The sequence below is a fragment of the Agelaius phoeniceus genome, chromosome 9 (assembly GCF_051311805.1).
Source record: "Agelaius phoeniceus isolate bAgePho1 chromosome 9, bAgePho1.hap1, whole genome shotgun sequence".
Taxonomy (NCBI): domain Eukaryota; kingdom Metazoa; phylum Chordata; class Aves; order Passeriformes; family Icteridae; genus Agelaius; species Agelaius phoeniceus.
This window is the reverse complement of record NC_135273.1, coordinates 34442914-34461252: the sequence shown is the minus strand read 5'-3', so window position 1 is coordinate 34461252 and position 18339 is coordinate 34442914. Positions and strand designations below refer to the sequence as shown.

The following is an 18339-nucleotide window of genomic DNA, read 5'->3' as shown; positions in this document are numbered from 1 at the left end:
ATATTGAACACAGAGGATCAGTTTACATTCATCAAAATATTGGGGTTTCTGTGCACTCTGTATATCAGAACAAGAGCATATTCAAATGTGATTTAAACACAAGCAAGGTAATGCTTCAGTTAGTGTTTTGGTTCTAGATAGTTTAGATAGTCTAGATAGTCTAGATAGTCTAGATAGTGTTTTGGTTTGGGATGCAGCCTAGATAGTCTACAATAAAATACCAGCAATCCCTGTCTGTGTTTTTAATCTTAGACAAACTGAAAAGTATTTAAAATGTGGAAATTTAAACCTATCTCTTTCAATAGCCATTGGCTGGAGCACAGTTCCCAAGATGGGCCTCCAATTCCATGTCCAGTGAGTTTGCTTCTGGATACTCTTTTGTGAATCATACCACTAATACAAAACCTTACATTCTTAGCACCTGAATTCTTGAAAATGTCCAAATCTTTTTACACCAGGCCAAACATGACTTACAATCCTGCTGTCCCACGTGTACATCTCCATTTGTAGTGTAACTGGGCAATCCTTTCATGCTGTTTATCCTAAAGGAGTCCTAAACTGCTGCTGCAGGTGTGATGTAGCCTTTCTCCAGCTCAGGACAGCAAAGCCTTTGTTTCCTGTGGTGTAAGAAGTGAGCAGTTGAGTTTCTTGTGGCCCCTTTGTTTTACACACAGGCTGTTTCTGCCTGAGGATGGCTGAGCCCCTTCACTGGAGGAATCCCTTCAGGAAATGCAGCACTGAGCCAGTGCCTCCCCAAGCAATCACTCAGTGCTAGAGCCCAACTCACCTCAGCACAGCAGAAAGCCCTGTAAGGACTCACCTGGATCCTTTAAGGGTGGGAGTTGTTGATTTTTTGTTCTGTGAGGGTAGGAGGCTGTGAGTGGCTCAGATGTGTCACTGCACAACAATCCTCCTTAGGCCACAGCTGTGCCTAGGTAGGCACTCACCAAAATTTGAAAAAAGAGAGGAGCCCAAGGGTGCTGGGTGTGGGTGCTCTCAGCAGGCCTGTCAGGTGCCAGGGGCGCTGGGACCCCCAGAGAACACAAAATTCCCTTCACATGCAGCTGCTGTGGCACCTCAGCAGGCAGCAGAAATCAGTTGTAGTGGTCCTTTGCTGTCTTAGCTCAGGCTTTGTGAGATCTCCAGGTATTATGTGTGTTAAATGCCTGAACTAACATAGGACTGCTTGGAAAAAAGATCTTCTTCCTCTGTGGCAAAAAATGGAATTGAAGGAGCTTGAGAAGAAAAGAATTAAGGCGGTTCCTGCCTTTTCTTGGAGGGTATTGAGGAGTCAGCATTGCTGTGTCTCTGCCCTTTGCTGTCCCTGCTGCAAGAGCCCTTGCCTGGCTCCTGTTGCACACACAACAGGCTGCTCCCTGCTCCTCCTGTCCATGGCAGCCTGGAAGTTAAACTGGCAGTCTGTCCTGCACCAGGAGCTGCTGGCTGTCTGTCCTGCACCAGGAACTGCTGGCTGTCTGTCCTGCAGATGGCTGAGCACTGTGGCAGGGTGGAAAGGAAATGGGTTCTCAGCCCTCCATGTCCTGCTTCTCAAGCAATGGAGCTGAGGTTTTGAAGGGTCAGGACTGTTCACTCACTGCTCTCCTGTGTACATTTGTACCCTCACTGGCTCTCACAGGGCTGGGTTCCCCCTCTAAGGAGAAAGCTGAGAGCCTTTTCTGGGTGTGCAGGCAAAGCCAGCACCTCCCTGAAGGTGCTGAGGGCTTGAACCCAGTCAGGCTGGGTAAGGAAAGAGGAACCTTTGAAATAAAAGGCCCCTGCTCCTGGCCAAGTGAATTACATCTCTGTTTTTATGTGATCTTGTGAAAAACACCAATCACTTGGGTTTGAAATTTTAAAAGTTGAATTGTAATAAAATGGTTATAAAAATAGTAATAGAATTAGAGTAATAAAAATGTGAAAATTTGGATTAGGGCAATATGAGACAATAAAGAGTTACAGACAGTCCAGGTACCTTTTCTGGGCAAAATAAGCCCAAAAAAGGACCCAAGTTAACAGAGGATAAACCCTTAAAAGCAATAACTTGTTGCATATTCATATGCTTCATATATGATGTATAAATTTTATTCAAAGAAAGAATTTTGTTTGGTCAGTGTCAATTTTGTTTTAGAATCTTTATGGCATCCTCAGGGCTGAGCAAGGCGGGAGGATCTCGATAAGAGAGCAAGAAATTCTCTTTCCCTCAAAGATTCAGGTTTTGTGGCTGCTATTTTGGTGTGAGTCCTCTCTTAAAAAAAAAGTATCTTAGTATAGTTTCTATTTTAACATTATGTAATAGTATTGTTTCTATTTTAATATTCTGTTATAACCTAAAACTGTATTTAGCACACTACTAAAACAATTAATACAGCATTACTTTCTAACACAACACATATAATATTCATTTGAATATTTGCCAAAAGCCAATCATAAAATACAGATTTTTCACAATCTTCACAGATCACAGAGCTCCCCAGGCTGGTGGGGACCCCAGACCATCACCTGGTGTCACCTGTGGTGGAAAACAAAGCCCAGGTGGGACTGCCCAGCAGTGCTCAGCTGGAGAACCTCCAGGGATGGGGACTCTCTCAATTGCTCCCACTGAAAAAAATTCTCTCTTTTATCAAGATGAAAACTTTCCCCTGTGCTTCTGGTGTCTATTACCTACAAAATAATTAAGAATTTATTTACGCCGTGACATTTTTACTCATTTAAAACTTTGTCAGAAGTTTGTTCTCAATGCACTTTATTTTATTGCAATAAAGCAGACCACAAAAGCTTTTCTGTCCTTACCCTGGGACTCTTACAAACAAACAAACAAACAAACAAACAAACAAACAAACAATTGTTACTTGCAGTCAGCTAAACCTGAGCAGGTTGGTTAAATTCTGTTACATCCTTCCTGTATTCTTGAGGGGTCTGGCCAGGTCAGAATCACTTTTGTCAAATACTCTGTATTTATTGCATACAGCAGTATGCAATAAAGCTCAGTTTATTGTATTTATTATTAAATTTCAGTACTGACTATGTCACACAGTCAGTGAAGAACACATGGCTACAGGCAGAGGGACTACAAGAGAAATTTTTGTGCACCCCAAAATCCATGATAACTTGCTCAGAGCCTTACATGCTGCACTTCATTACAACTGCAGCACCACAAAGCCATTACCTGGGCTGGTGGTACCATTCCTGGATATGCAGAAAGGTAAAAATGTGTTTGATTCTCTCTGAAGGATCTCTCCTGGCTTCTGGAGAGAATAAATAAACAACACCATCAGGAGCTGCAAAAAAAGAGATTCCAATAGGGACGGGTTTAGATCTGCAAATTAATTCAGAAACTGAACAGGATGCATGGCAATGTATTTCCATCAGAATATGGAAAAGTCATAAAATGATTTTTCATCATCCCAACTGAGTGAAATACCCATCTCCCTGGGAGTGGCATTTGGTTGAACAGATACAGAAATCATCTTTATTCACTTTTGGTCCAGGAGCTGCACATTGGGTATGAAACACTGATTCCTGTGTCCTGTCAATGGCACAGGTTATCAAAAGCCTGTTCACTAGAAGATCATCATTTCTCTTCCAGTTGGAAGAATTCTCTTCCAGTTCTGTCCCCAAAATACATCACACAAATACAATTAAGTGTTTGGGCTGTTGGGTTTTTTCCCAACCAAAATTAAGCCTATACCACATTTCCTTCTCCATTTTTCTTTCATAGCAGACATCTAAGACCAGAAAGCTGGAGCAACAATTCCCTTTATGGGGTTTGCCTCCTAATCTGTATCTTTTTCTCAACCTGCCTCATTATTTTAAGGTGATTTGTAGAAATCTCATGTATTTCAGACTTGAATTTTGGATTAAATTGTCCAATGCACTTAAGAGATAGTCTGGGGGCCTAGAAGGATTTTAAGAAACAAGACCAGAAGTGCAGATATTTTTCACTGCCACTTCCAGCACAGCTGGTTTTCATCCCAGCAGTGTGGTTTGTTTTGAGCAGAGGACACAGAGACCTCAGCAATTCAAAAGGAATCCTTGTTGTGCTAAAAATGGCAGGGGCAAAAGCTGCCAGGTAATGGCAGCAGTGTGTACCTGGGCAGGAAAGTACCTGAAATGTTCTGCCTGAGGTACAGGAATCAGGGCTGGGGTTCCTCTGGGCTTCTGGGGCTTTCTTTGAGAGCCTTTATTGTCTGATAAAGAGACCCTGGGCCAGAGGAGTGCAGAATATTCACAATACTCTGATATTCATTACAATTACTTTCTACTTTAATACAATTTTGCTATTGTCCTTTTCACAGACAATATGGGAGAAAGTCCTTCAATGTTTTTAACATTTAATCTTGTCTCCAGGTTAAAGGGTACAGATTCTGCTTTGGTTAACTGAGTGGGCTGCATGGAGTTCTGCCAGGAAGAGACAAGAAATAAAATGTGTAGATTTTAAAAGAACTATGCTTCTGAGTGTAAAACATCTAAACCCTCATCTAATTTTGAAATATAATTTAAAAAGCAAAGGCAGATCTGTCTTTATAGATTGTGAACTAGCAGGTGCTGGCAGAAATTTACTTGCACCTGATGATCTCCTGCTTCTTTATCCAGGTGCCCTCCTACAAGATAACCCACCTCACTGCAAGTGAATTTGATGCTGCTGCTTCTCACGGCTTTTTTCCATCACCAACTTGTTTTTAATGACAATGTAACACTTCTAAGTCCTATTTTCATTTACGAAGTGCTGACTTAAGTCTCAAATGTAGGTAGGAATCAATGTCTCTATCTCCTTCAAAACAAACTCTTGCGAAAAACTATTGAAGGGATGGAAAGCTCTTTGTAACAACACCAAGGTCATGGGTTCGATCAATGCCTGCATGAATCGGCCACTCAAAGAGCTGGACTCGACGATCCTTTTAAGTCCTTCCCAGCTCAGACTAAGAAAGAAGAGAAATGACTCTTGCCCAGAACTCCTGAACTGCTTACTGCACTGATCCTGGCTGCAATTTCCGTCCCAAAGCATCTTAAGAGCTTTGATGCGTCTGTGGCGCGTCTGCTCTGCCCTCACCTCAGCTGACCCCAGTCCCCCACAAACCGGCCCGAACGTGTGTGCCGGCTACCGGGGGCCGGGAGGAGGCTGGGGCTGCCTATCTCGGACAGGGATGGACCCCGTGGAGTGTGTGATGAGCGCTGCCAGCCCTGGTGGGGCGGAGGGAGCCTGAGGAGCAGCCCCCACCGAGGCCGGGCCCGCGGTGCCCTCAGGGCGCTCCCGCCGCAAGATGGCGGCGCCGCGGCCCCGCCCCGCCCGCCTCGCCCAAGATGGCGGCGAGGCCCCGCCCCCGAGCGCGCGGGCTCCGCACGCGGCCGGGCCGGGCGCGCGCCGCCTCGCGCGGTCGCAGCCGTGACGTGGTGCGGGGCAGAGGCGCATGCGCGGGGCGGGCGGCGATGGCGGCGGCGCGGGCCCGCGCAGGTACCGCGGGCGCGGCGCGAGGGGCCGGGGGCGCGCGGGGCCGGGGCTGTCCCGGAGCAGGGCCGGGCCGGGCGGGGGCCGCGGGGCCGAGCGGGGCGGCGGCAGTAGCAGCACGAGGGGGAAGGAGGAGAAGGAGGAGGAGGAAGGGGCGGGAAGGCCCCGCTTCCCGCCCGCCCGGCCCGGCGCCGCCGCCTCCGCCTCCCTTTGCCTTTCTCCCGTGCGGCGCTTTCCGGCCGGCGGCGGGGCCCGCACACGCGGCCGGGAGCGGAGGCTGCCCAGAGGGTAAAGGAGCTGTGGTGGACCCCGGTGGCGGGGGGCGGGCGGGAGGCGGCGGGGCCGGTGCGGGCCCGGCTCGGCCCGGCCCGGCCCGCGTGGTTCCCGGGCCCGGCCCGGCCGTGCGGGAACGCGAGCGGCGCCCAGCGCTGCCCCGGGCACGGCCGGGGGGACAAACAAGGAATATAAACCCTGGGTTCCGCACAGTCACCTTTCCCTCGGTGCCTGGGAATGGGAATGCGCTCTGCGTTTTCAGTCACGTTAGTCCCGCTTCCAAGAAGTGGGAGATGGCGATTGGGCCTTGGGAAAATAAAATAACTTGTCTTACAACTTTCTGTCTTCCCCATACGCGACGCATGTTGCCCACCAGGCTTTAGGGATGTAAAACTAATATTTCGAGACTCTTTGTTTTGTTTTGTTTTTTTTTTCCCTTTTCTGGTTTTAAAGTTTGATTTTGATTTTTTTTTTTGTTTGTTTGTTTTGTTTTTGTTGGCTGGGGTTTTTTGTGGTTTTGATTTTTTTTTTTTGGCCCAGAATTAAAATAGCCTGCCGGTATTTGTTTCAAAGATTGCAGCTGCGCTTTATTTTATTTTACTAGATTGCAGTTACGGAAGATAGACACCCGGGCGATTCTACCTTCTGCCATGGCTCAGTTTGGAGGACAGAAAAATCCCCCTTGGGCTACTCAGTTTACAGCCACTGCGGTGTCTCAGCCAGGTCAGTTTACACTCGGTGTTTGCACCCTGACAGATCGGGGATTTGGCGATTCCATACTTGGCTATGCACTTCAGAGTGGCACGATGCTGACTAACTTATCCAAAGTCTATTTAGGTAGTTTAAATCGGGAGTTTTTCCCCACAATAGAGACTTTAAAGGTCGTTGCCTGATGCTGTCTGTTGGTTTTGTTTGTTATTTGGTTTTCTTAAGTGGTGTGAGTAAAATCCCAGGTGAATTTGGGTTGATTGTTTCAGTCAATAAACAACATATCAAGTTAGTCATATTCCAAGGTGTGTAAATCAAATTACCTCCTATTAAATTACATGGTTCTGAACTAAATAACATCAGCTCTAGTAAGGTGTTACAGATTTCTTAAGTGCTGCCTGAATTTCATTTTCTGGGCAGCCTGAATCAATGTTTACAAATTATATTATTAATTTGTTTTATTAATAGATTCGATATAATCCACATAGTGGAAAGTTCTCTGAAATTTGCTACTTGGGTGAGAAGGGGGGAATTTACTTTTTAATGTTGAGTTAGAATTAAAAGGTCCCTGTAACCAGAGCTACTACCCCAGTAATGGTAGAGAATTTCCTTTGATTCAGCTGAGAAGTGTTATTAATTGCAAGGCACTGGTTAAAAAACCTGTCTGGCTCCATTTGCCTGTTGGCTTACAGCACAGAAGGTTTGAGGCAAGGATGTGAAGTTTGATGCATGATTAATTTTGGTGCTTCCATTTCCAGTTCTGGAGCACCTCGTGCTTTTCTTGAGTTCCAAAGTTTGTTAATTAAATGTTGGAGCTGTGTTGCGCAGTGTGAGGAGAGTTCAGCAAAGCAGTGGCACTCAGAGGGGTCTGGGTTTGACATGAAGTTCATGTCACACCTCCTTTGTCAATGGCAGCCTGGCAGAGCTTGGGAGTGTGTGACATTTTGGAGGTGCATCTCTGGGGTGGGAATCTGTCTCCTCTCCTGACTCAGTTTCTTTCCCAAGGTGAATCCTGTGGCTGCAGTGTTTCCCATGGGCACTGCTCCACTCACACGGTGCATCCCAAGGAGTGACTCACAGCACTTTGTCCCCATGTGCCTTTTCCTTTTCCTCCATGCCCCCTCTGCTCCCTTCCCTACCTAAACTGCTGCTGTCCCTCAGCAGCTGCCCACAAGCAGTTTTTCTCTGTTCCTCTGAACAGCTCACACTTCCCTTATCCAAATGGCTCTGTCTCCTTCTGTGAGAAGATCCCTAACAGCTGGAAAGGGTTGGGAATGTGGGACAGCCAAACTTTGCTTTTGGTTCTCATGTCAGGCTGGGGGAGGCACTGGAGCAGTCAGAGAATGGGAGCTCCTGGATTGCTCTGAGGAATCAGAACTAGTGGGGGAAGGTGGAGGAGCAGCTCCATGTCCTGCTCCAGAGGGAAGGCTGCCCAGAGCCTGCCGAGGGGAGGAGCTGCAGTCATCCCAGAGCTTGCTGAGGTGGGAGCAGGAGGGGGTGGATGGAGCATCCATCAGCCTCTGAGCCCTTTTCTTGTGACTCTGCCTGGGCCAGCCACTCGTGAGCCTCCTGAAGTCAGATGAGTGCAGGTGTCACTGGGATGGGACTGCTCAGTGTCAGTTGCTGGGAGAGATTTGCCACCTGCTCAGTGAGGGCAGCACCTGCAGGGGTTCATGGCTGTTCATCTGAGCCAGCAGCACCTGACTCAAGCCTGAGAGCCACTCAAGATGTAACATTTGCTTGCACTTTTACCTTTTTCTGTGCTAGCTCCACGTTCCTTCATGTTCTGGTGTCCTCTTCACGTGTTTGTGTTCTTTCCTGCTCCTGCTGCAGTGCAGTCACCGTGTGTGCATCCTCTTTCTTCCCCTGAATCCAGTCCCTGGCATTCTTCTGCCCAGCTGCTGTTTTAGTACATACTTGTTCCCCTGCTTTTTTAATTTTTAATACATACAAAGAGCACAGGAAGCATCTTTTGGAAAGTGAGCAGTGCTCTTTGACACTGCTGGGAGCTGAAGAGCAGTGTTTCTGCTTGAACTTGCCCCTTTCAGTGTGAAGTTGTGACCTTCCAGGGGGCTGTATTCCCAAGGAAGAGGTGCTGTCATGGCTCAGGTGTGCTGACCAGCCTCACCTGCTGCTCACCCGTACTGCACCCAAGAAATGGTGCAGATTGGCTTTTCCTTGTTAACCTCGGTGTCAGTAAACTCAATTTTAAAACATCCTTTCAGGGGGTTGGCCAAAGCTGTTACATGTATTTATGCATGCCAGCTGTTTTTATCCAAGTGTCAGGTTCCTTCTCCAGAGCTTTGAGGTGCTGGAGTATGAGGGAAGATCTGGATTTTTGTAACACAAACAACATAATATATAGTTTTTTTCAAGCTGTCAGAAGCAGTGAGTGATGGTGTTAGAAACCCAATTTGATTATTGCAGAAAAGGTGGGATCACTGTTGGGGGTTTGTGGTTTTCATTGTTTTGCTTTAGGGATTTTTTGGTGGATTTTTTTTTTAATTTCTGATCTGGATGCTGTCTTGGCCATCCCTGGTGAAGAAGTAACTAAATAAGTAAAAGCTCTTAATTATTAAAGTGTGGCACACTGGTTGTAGGCTGAGGGCTCTGTAATGAAGGCTCTGTGATCCTTTGGGAGGGTTTATTAATTACTCTCTGAGGAATTAGAAGAGGGATGGGCAATTCCAGGTGCCAGCAGAGATGGATGTGTGAAGAGAAACTCCTACATGGAACACAGTGAATTTTTGTCTGCTCCTCATCTCATGCTTTTGTGCATCACAAGACTAAAACCAGAATAAAGCCCCCGCCATGGTGGTTGAGCATTGTTAAAGAATAAATTAAATCATGCCTACTACAGAAAATTACTTCAACTTGCATAATGATGCAAAGGAGAATTCCCTCCTCCTCTCTAGCTCTTCACTTTTGGTGCCTCTCTGGTTTGTGCCACGGTGCTTGCCCTGTGCTGTTCATGGGCTATGATGACAAGCCTGGATTTATGGAGCTGTGCTGCTGGGGAAGCTCTGGCTCTGCTCTGGTGGTGCTGTCTGTGCTGGATCAGGATTGAATGGTGTTGGAGTGAGGAGTGGTGCAGCTGATGGAGCTTGGTGCCTGTTTTGCTGCTGGCCCTGTGAGGTGGCTGCAGCCCTGTGCAGGGACAGGGTGAGCATGTGCTGGGTGTCAGCCCCTGAGGAGCAGGAGCTGTGCACCCAGTGCTGCTGGCTGTAAACACATGTCCCATGACAAATAGGCTGAGCCTGGTTTCTGGGGCATGCCTGTTTAAAGGAGTGGTTTTGGAGTAGGTTGTGATGTTTGTGTTGCAAGTGTGTGAAGCTGAAAGAAACTTGAAAGCCCAAGGACCCAATTTCACCATTTCTGACAACTGTGAGCAGTGTCCCAGGCCCTGCCTAGGGTCCTCCTTTACTGTAATTCTAATAAATCCACGTCACTGACCAAGGGGACATCTGCAGCTATGTATTTTGAAGATGTTCCCTAACTTCTAGGGACCTGTAGGGTTTAGGGGTAGGAAGAGGGACTAGTAAATTCTGTCTTTGTGTTGGTTGCCATAGAAATGTCTGTAACCTAACCCAGAGCTGCAGCTTGGGAGCCCAGCTTCTGCCTGAGCCCTTCCAGCTGGAGGTGCCACACAGTGTTTGGTGCCAGTGGGGGTTGTTTGCCCTGCATTTGAAGGAAGGCATCTCCATCACTGCACTTACTGAGATGATTACAAATCCTGAGAAGCTATTGTTTGCCACTGCAGATGCTTGTGGCAGTCAGATGTGAATTGCAGACTCAGTCTGATTCATTCTCTGTCTCTTGTTTTGTTGTGTGATTTTTCCTTTTTGTTCTCTTTTTTTTTATTTTTAACTAGTAATGCAAACTCAGTTGCCTAATTAATTGGAGCCTGTTTGACCAAGATGAGTACACAGATGAAAGGTAGTCAGGTGAAAGTCCTGGAATACTTTGGGGCAAATCAGTGGGAACAAGATCCAGCTTTGAAAAACTTGTTACTACAGGTGTTATCTTTTGAGAGGATCTTGGCTGGCTTTTGTCTTTGCCCTTTCTTAGTAGGTTGATCTGCAGTGTTGTAGACTATAGATACCCAGTTAACATTAAATGCTCAAAAAGTGACAGTAGAGATGGCAAAATTTCTTGGTTTTTCATAGTTGACAAAATGGGATAAGGGTGTTAGGAAGGGCTAGGAATTGGTTGAGATAATTCTGGGTTATGCTGAAATGGAAATTGCCATAGTGAAGCTGAAGAGCTGAATTGTTCCAAGATCTGGGTTTGGGAATAGGCATTTTTGTTGGTACAAAGTAGGAGAAAACTTGGGAAATTTGCTTTTGGTAATGCTTCCCAACTCCATTCCCCTGTGCTGGAACAACATTAGGATAGAACTTTGGACTGAGTGACAATAGCTGGCAAAGTCACACATGTTCAAAGGTAACAGCAGGCAGCAAATTTCTGCACTAATGGGAATTTCTGCTTGGCATGTGGAAGTAAGAGGAGAAAGATGAATGCATTTACTGAGCCAGCAAAGTGTTACAGCCAAGAAAAGTGCAAGTTGTCCCAGGATAGAGCAGCAAAGCTTGTAAATTATATTTAAAGATCTGTTTAAGGTGTGTTATGTGAGACAGTGGTGAGGATCCAGTTGAGGGTGTCCTTCTGGATGGTCCAAACTGCACATTCAAATTGAAGCTGGTGATCAAGCAGGAGGCAAGAGAATGAAGACAGTGGAGGGTTTGTTAGGAGAGAAGCCTGAAATTTTGTTTGCTGGCTTCTAAAGACATGCAAATTTTGGAATTTTCCAGGGGGGAAAGTTAATGATATGCTGTACACTGCAGAACGCTTGATTTCACTTTTAAAATACTGTTACTTCCTGGAATGCTTATGTGGCAATATTTGATACAGATCATAGTGATAGGAATTATTTTCAGTGTCGTTTATGTATTTCTTTCCTGTTTCATTCCAAAATTACAAGATGATCAGTGCCACCAGCAAAGACTGCTGTGCTGGAAAGGGCAGTATGACATTATTCAGGACCTGTTGAGTGGGGTGCAGCATTATTTATGGTAACAATCACCAACTACAAGCAGGGTTTTACTGCATCCCTGGATCAGGAATGAAAGGTTCCTTTTGCATCAGTAAGAGCAGTGTGGAGCACAAACTCTGCAGGAATACTGTAAATCTCTTCCTCATTCCACTGTGTGTCTTTGATGGCTTTGGGTAATCCTGAATGGTGCTCAGTTCTGAAGATGGCTGGCTGACCTGTTTTTGCTGGCAGTGTGTTTCCCTGCCCAGTTTCTCTCTGGTTTTATTTAAACATGTGGACTAGACTGATAGTTTAATTAAGTGATATTTGATCATGCAGCTGCCCATAACTTTTTAAAAAACTCCTGCCAGACAGGGAGCAGGTTTCCAGATAGGCTTGCACTTTTTGCTGAGATTTTGCAGGGCTCTTTGTCACCCAAAATATCCCTCTGTAAACCTTGGGCATACCTTGTCCAGAAGCATAGCCTGTGCACAGCTGCTCCTCATGATTTGCTTATGTTCTGTGGTGAATTAAAAGCTGGCATGACAATAAAATAAACGAATCTTTCCTTCTAGGCAGTTTGAGCCTGGACAGCACAAACCCTTCCTATTAAGAGCTGCAGAGAGCTTGAGTCCCCTTACACATGCAGACTGATTAAACTCTCTGTTGTTACAAGGCTGCTCCTTCTCCACCAGCCCCCACTTCACAGGGCACAAAGACAGCACTGAGTGAAGCAAAAACTTGGTGATTCCAGAGGACATGTTCCATAAGCCTCTGTTTCACAGATGCTGTTACAGTAAAGCTTTCTCTTGCCCTCAGTAGAATGCAATGTATTCATTTACAGACCAGAGCAGCAGTCTTCATTTGGCTCATCCAAATGAAGGTTGTCCAATGAAGTACACGGGGGTGGGGGTGGGTGCAGGTGGAGATGACAACAACAGAGCTGGAAAATCATGAGCAGCTCCAGAGAAGGAAGTGTAATGGTCTCTGCTCCTCTGCTGTGCTTCACTATTGGTAGATGAATTTAGAAGAAAAGCTTGTGTGACTGTTCACAGGGGTCCGAGGATGAGGGAAGAGATGAGGATCTGACTCTGTGTTTCAGAAGGCTGATTTATTATTTTATGATATATATATATTATATTAAAACTATACTAAAAGAATAGAAAAAAAGAACTTCATCAGAAGGCTAGCTAAGAATAGAAAAGCAAGAAGAATAATAAAAGCTTGTGTCTCGGACAGAGAGTCTGAGCCAGCTGACTGTGATTGGCCATTAATTAGAAACAACCACATGAGCCCAATCCCAGATCCCCCTGTTGCATTCCACAGCAGCAGATAACCATTGGTTACATTTTGGTCCTGAGGCCTCTCAGCTTCTCAGGAGGAAAAATCCTAAGGAAAGGATTTTTTCAGAAAATATCATAGCTACAAGCTTGGTAGATGAATTTAGAAGAAAAGCTCAGTTTAGAAGAGAAGTTAGTGGGATGTGATGCTTTGTGTTGAATTTGGGAAGTTGATTCACTGTAGGAGCGTTGGGGGTAGGACGGTCGGGATGGATGGAGACGAGAGATTTTTAAAGTTAGGTTGTGGAACTTGGGGTTTATTGCAAAGGGCCTGGGGGCAGGGCCCTGCTGGGAGCTGCCAGGCACAGCTCAGAGCAGGCCTGAGAGAAGAGAGGGGCAGAGAGGATGAGAGGGTGAGAGAGGAAAAGGGCAAGAGAGTAAAAGGTGTAAGAGAGCGAGGTTCCTGTTACAATACAATAAATCATCTTCTATGTTGAATATTCTAATTCTCACTGACCAATCTAGTTTAAGATACAAATCCTATAGCATTTACATACAGCCTATAAGAATCATTACATTACCATACTGTGTTACATTTTAAACCCTAAAAACTCCTCTTTGGGCCCCTTCTGCCAAGCTGTAGGGTCTGCTCTGCCCCTTGGGCCTGTCTGCAAGCAGAGGGTGTTGTTCCATCAAAAGGGGATTACCTTCAGTTTGGCTACATTGTTGTTTTCCCGTTGTTCGGTAACTGAGGTATCTCAAAGCTTGCTTTCATTTCCATCTCACTTATAGTTTCTATATTCTCAAAATCTTTTGCTAGACAATCATATTTATAAGGCTTTCCTGTTTCATCTTCCCCAACATAATGGTCTCTGCTCCTCTGCTGTGGCTCACTATCGGTAGATGAATTTAGAAGAAAAGCTTGGTAGATAGATGAATTTAGAAGAAAAGTTTGCTAGATCAATTTAGAAGAGAGGGTAGCGGGATGTGATGCTTTGTGTTGAATTTGGGAAGTTGTTTCACCGCCTGGGTGATCTCGGCTGAGGCCAGAGCATCGCGCACCGCGTCCTGCATACCCCGGGCGGGCTGCGGGCGCTCACGGCCGTGTTCCCTCTCTCCACAGCTGCCCTGGGCGTGCAGCAGCCCTCGCTGCTGGGAGCCTCCCCGACCATCTACACGCAGCAGACGGCGCTGGCAGCCGCGGGGCTGACCACGCAGAGCCCCGCCAACTACCAGCTGAGCCAGAGCGCCGCGCTCCAGCAGCAGGCGGCAGCCGCGGCCGCGGCCCTGCAGCAGGTAAAGCACCCACCGCGGCCGGCGCTGCCCGAACTGCGGCCGGCTAAAGGACCCAGGAGGAAAGGAGAATGGCAAATGGTGAACATCGCAGTGTGAACCTGTCTCTTATCCATGGCGGGACGGGGGGGTGTAGATAGCGGTGGTGGAGGTAATTAGGGGCAAGTTGGGATGTGGAGGTGCTGAGTTTTAGGCCTTTGGGTGAATGGGGTTGCTGCATCTAAGCTGACAATCTCAAGTATCTCCCACCTCTCTCTCTCTCTCTCCCTCTGTCTCTATCCTCTTTATCTATCTCTCTCTCTCTCTCTCTCTCTCTCTATATATATATATATATATATGTATCCTTTATGGGATTTTGCATGATTTTGTAATGTGCTTTCAATACTGTCTTAAGCGTCAGGCTTAACCATAATTGCTGACTTTAGCTAAGAAGAGAATTAGTGGGAAGTTAGGATGTGGAGGTGCTGATTTTTAGCCCTGTTGGGAGAATGGGTTTGCTGCATCTAAACTAAGAATCTCAAGTATCTCCCATCTCTCTCTCTATATATATATACATATATACATCTTTTATGGGATTTTGCATGGTTTTGTAATGTGCCTTAAATACTGTCTTAAGTGTTAGGCTTAACAAAAATTGCCAACTTTAGTAGCTAGAAAGAGAACATCAGGGCCCACTCTAAAGGCTCAGAATATTTGTTATGAAAATTATATACATTGATATTATGAAAATTATATACATTTGTTATGAAAATTATATACATTGATTTTATGAAAATTATATACATTTGTTATGAAAATTATATACATTGATATTGTTAGTTCTTTTAAAATTAAAATTTTTAAATTTTAATTGTTTTTATCTAGAACTCGCTAAGCAGGTAACTTATATTTGATATTATTGTGGTAATAATTCTCCTGTTTATGAGATATTTTGCTTTTATCTGTTTCAGCAATATTCACAACCTCAGCAGACTCTCTATAGTGTACAGCAACAGGTTTGTCTGATTCTTACTGTGTACATCACAAATAACTTTAAAATAATGTTGATTGTGTGTCTTGTAGGATTTGTCTCCGAAATCATCCTCATATGGGAAGTTGTTAAAGAAACTTAAGTAACTTAAAGAAACTTAAAGAAACTTTGTGTGGCAAAAGAGAGCTTGAAGTTCATAAACTTGGAAAGATGTGTGCAGAATGGAAACCTGCCTACCTTCCTGCAAAAACAAATTTTAAAACTATGTACTGTTCCATGTGTAAATGATTCTCTGCTGAACTTTGCTCCAAACAGGGCCGTGTATTTTAACTGCTGGAAAGACGCTGTCCAAAAACGTTCCCTTTTGGATTTCTATTATGATCTTCTAACTTAACAGGATTTTTTAAAAAGAATAAAAATACAAGGGAATTACATGCCTAAGCTGTTCCAGCTGCCAAAATTTTTTTGGTATTGCTATTAACTTTCAGTTCAAAAAAAATTAGCGTTTCTCTTTTCTGTATAAACCTGGGTTATACAATCTCAAAATTAACCCCACAAGCACAGTTTTACATTTGTGCAAACTGCTGAAATGACCAAGCCCTAAAGGACTATTAACTGACTCAGCTTAGGCAAAAACTCTTACTTGTAAAGAGAGGTAGAATTGTACAATTTCCTTAAGCATATAAAATTAATTTATAACTTTATTTATTTTAAGTTGCAGCAACCTCAGCAGACCCTTTTAACTCAGGTTAGTTTGGCTTTATTGTTTGGTCTTCATCCCCAAACACAGATAATGCAAGAGTGCAAATTTGTGACATCTTGGTATTTTAATCTGTAAAATGAACTAATATAAATGGACATTTTATTGGTACAGGTTTATTTTATCCAGATGTTAAAATATGCATAGCCTTTGTTTCAAAAATTAATAGCAGCCACTCTTCCTTAATCTTGAAGGGAACATGTGTGTTGATTATATTTTAATTTTTTTTTGTTTGAACTTCAAGTATCTATTTGTTTTGCAGTAAATGACAAATGGGGAAAATCTTTCTCTTCTCTGTGAAGGAATTTAATTTCCTGTATTAACAGTATGTGTATAAAGAGGTTTAAAAAGAACCTTGCTGAGCTTGACGGGTTTAAAACATGCAGCCGTTTAACACATTGCAAATTCCTCTAGTTCCATTTGCACTTGAACTTTTAAACAGGCTTTAAAAAGGTAAAAATGTTTGACTTGATTTCATTATCTTAACTGTCTTCTGCTTTTGTAAGGAAAGTCCATGACCTGTTGAGTTAGGGAAGGGTTTGTGTTGTCCTCAGCCTTTACTGACTTCTAATTCCAGGTGGGATATAAATGCACAATGACCTCTTAAGCATTTATTCCTAGCAAAGCTGGGAATTTATCTCCACTTCAGTCCCACTCTATGGGTTGCCTGTAGACAGTAATGCAGTCTTCATGCTGTTTGTCTGAACAAGGTACATTTTTGGGGGAAGCTGACTCTTGTAAAAAAGAAGGATAAACAAAACCAGTCTTCATTCAAAGTAAGAAACATATCATCTTCAAAAAAACCAACAACAACCCGACAAAAACCACAGAAACTTCCACCGTCTGCAATGTCTGTTCTAGGTGCTCTAGTCACGTTTAGCTGCTGTTTGTGTGGCTGCAGGAGCTGCTCCCGTCAGCGTGGCAGCTGTGACAGCCCTGAGCGTTCCTTTGTTTCACCTGAAATGTCAGTTCTAGGTGCTCTGATGATGTTAAACTGCTGTGTGTGTGGCTGCAGGAGCTGCTCCCTGTCAGCGTGGCAGCTGTGACAGCCCTGAGCGTTCCTTTGTTTTGCCTGCAGCCGGCGGTGGCGCTCCCCACCAGCCTGAGCCTGTCCACGCCCCAGCCGGCGGCGCAGATCACTGTGTCCTACCCCGCCCCACGCTCCAGCCAGCAGCAAACCCAGCCCCAGAAGCAGCGGGTCTTCACTGGGGTGGTCACCAAGCTCCATGACACCTTCGGCTTTGTGGATGAAGATGTCTTTTTTCAGCTTAGGTAAGCTGGGAACGCTCACCTGCAGATGGGATCACTTTGTGATGCTCTCAGTAGTCAAAGGTGGAGATGGCTGCACACTAATTCTCTGTACAGTAGTGTGCTATTTGCATTCAACAGTGAGAGTCAAAGAGGTTAATAGATGTCTGAGGTACTTTGTGGTGGTGTTCACAGGGGTCCCAGGAGAAGGGAAGAGATGAGGATCTGACTCCATGTTTCAGAAGGCTGATTTATTATTTTATGATATTACAAGTAATATCATACTAAAAGAATAGAAGAAAGGATTTCATCAGAAGGCTAGCATGCAAGAAGTGGAATGATAACAAAAGCTTGTGGCTGACTGAGAGTTCGAGACAGCTGGACTGTGCTTGGCCATTAATTAGAAACAGCCAACATGAACCAATCAAAGATGCACCTGTTGCATTCCACAGCAGCACATGATTTTTGTTTACATTTTGTTTCTGAGGCCTCTCAGTTTCACAGGAGAAAATATTCCTAAGGAAAGGATTTTTCATAAAATGTGTCTGTGACAGTACTTCATGTGAACTTTTGAATTTTTTTAATACAAAGCCCAAAGGTGGGAGACCCAGAGGTTACTAGCCTCATGTAATAGGGAATTGCAGAATTTGCAGGTGATCAAAAGCACAAAACCTGCTGTCTGCATGTCTTAACTTGGTACTGTTTGGGGAACTTTTCCCTTAGGGCCAAAGACAGGGAATTACTAAGTTCCTGTGCATACCTGAACTGAAGCAGGTAGCACTAACGCTGAGTTTGGGGGTGGATTCTCTTCCTGTAAGCTTTTTTTAATGAATCTTACCTACTTTCTCCTATCTTCACATGAGACATGCAAAAAATCAAGCTAAAGAAGCCTCTCACACACATTTTCTGTCACGTTTGCAGTGCTGTTAAAGGCAAGACGCCTCAGGTGGGTGACAGAGTTCTGGTAGAAGCTACTTACAACCCCAACATGCCGTTCAAATGGAATGCCCAGAGGATCCAGACCCTGCCCAACCAGGTGGGTGTGGCTGCAGGAGCCAGGGGCAGAGGCTCAGCTGGAGCTGGCTCCTGACCCTCCCTGTCTCCCCAGAACCAGAGCCAGGCGCAGCCGCTGCTGAAGACGCCGCCGGCCGTCCTGCAGCCCCTGGCCCAGCAGACCTTCGGTGTGCAGGCACAGCCACAGCCACAGTCCCTGCTGCAGGCACAGATCTCTGCAGCCTCCATCACGCCCCTGCTCCAGACACAGCCTCAGCCCCTGCTGCAGCAGCCACAGCAGAAAGGTGCTCCTTCAGTGCACACACTTGGGGTCAC

The 18339-nt window shown here is 45.2% G+C and overlaps 1 protein-coding gene across 7 annotated transcripts in view; it reads left to right on the top strand.

Moving 5' to 3' along the window:
- The first annotated feature begins 5338 nt into the window (after nucleotides 1-5338).
- Nucleotides 5339-18339, top strand: part of CCAR1 (cell division cycle and apoptosis regulator 1) — a 32921-nt gene continuing 19920 nt past the window's right edge. Inside the window, exons 1-8 of one of the 7 annotated variants that reach the window (XM_077183533.1) lie at nucleotides 5339-5452; nucleotides 6324-6442; nucleotides 13863-14035; nucleotides 14983-15027; nucleotides 15724-15750; nucleotides 16841-17034; nucleotides 17932-18046; nucleotides 18119-18308. In XM_077183533.1, the coding sequence (XP_077039648.1) occupies nucleotides 5409-5452; nucleotides 6324-6442; nucleotides 13863-14035; nucleotides 14983-15027; nucleotides 15724-15750; nucleotides 16841-17034; nucleotides 17932-18046; nucleotides 18119-18308 (907 nt within the window). In that variant the 5' untranslated portion in view covers nucleotides 5339-5408. Of the gene's footprint in view, nucleotides 5453-5613; nucleotides 5735-6323; nucleotides 6443-13862; nucleotides 14114-14982; nucleotides 15028-15717; nucleotides 15751-16840; nucleotides 17035-17931; nucleotides 18047-18118; nucleotides 18309-18339 lie in introns of those variants that run through there. The other 6 variants (XM_054636889.2, XM_077183532.1, XM_054636887.2 and 3 more) reach the window with 6 other exon arrangements.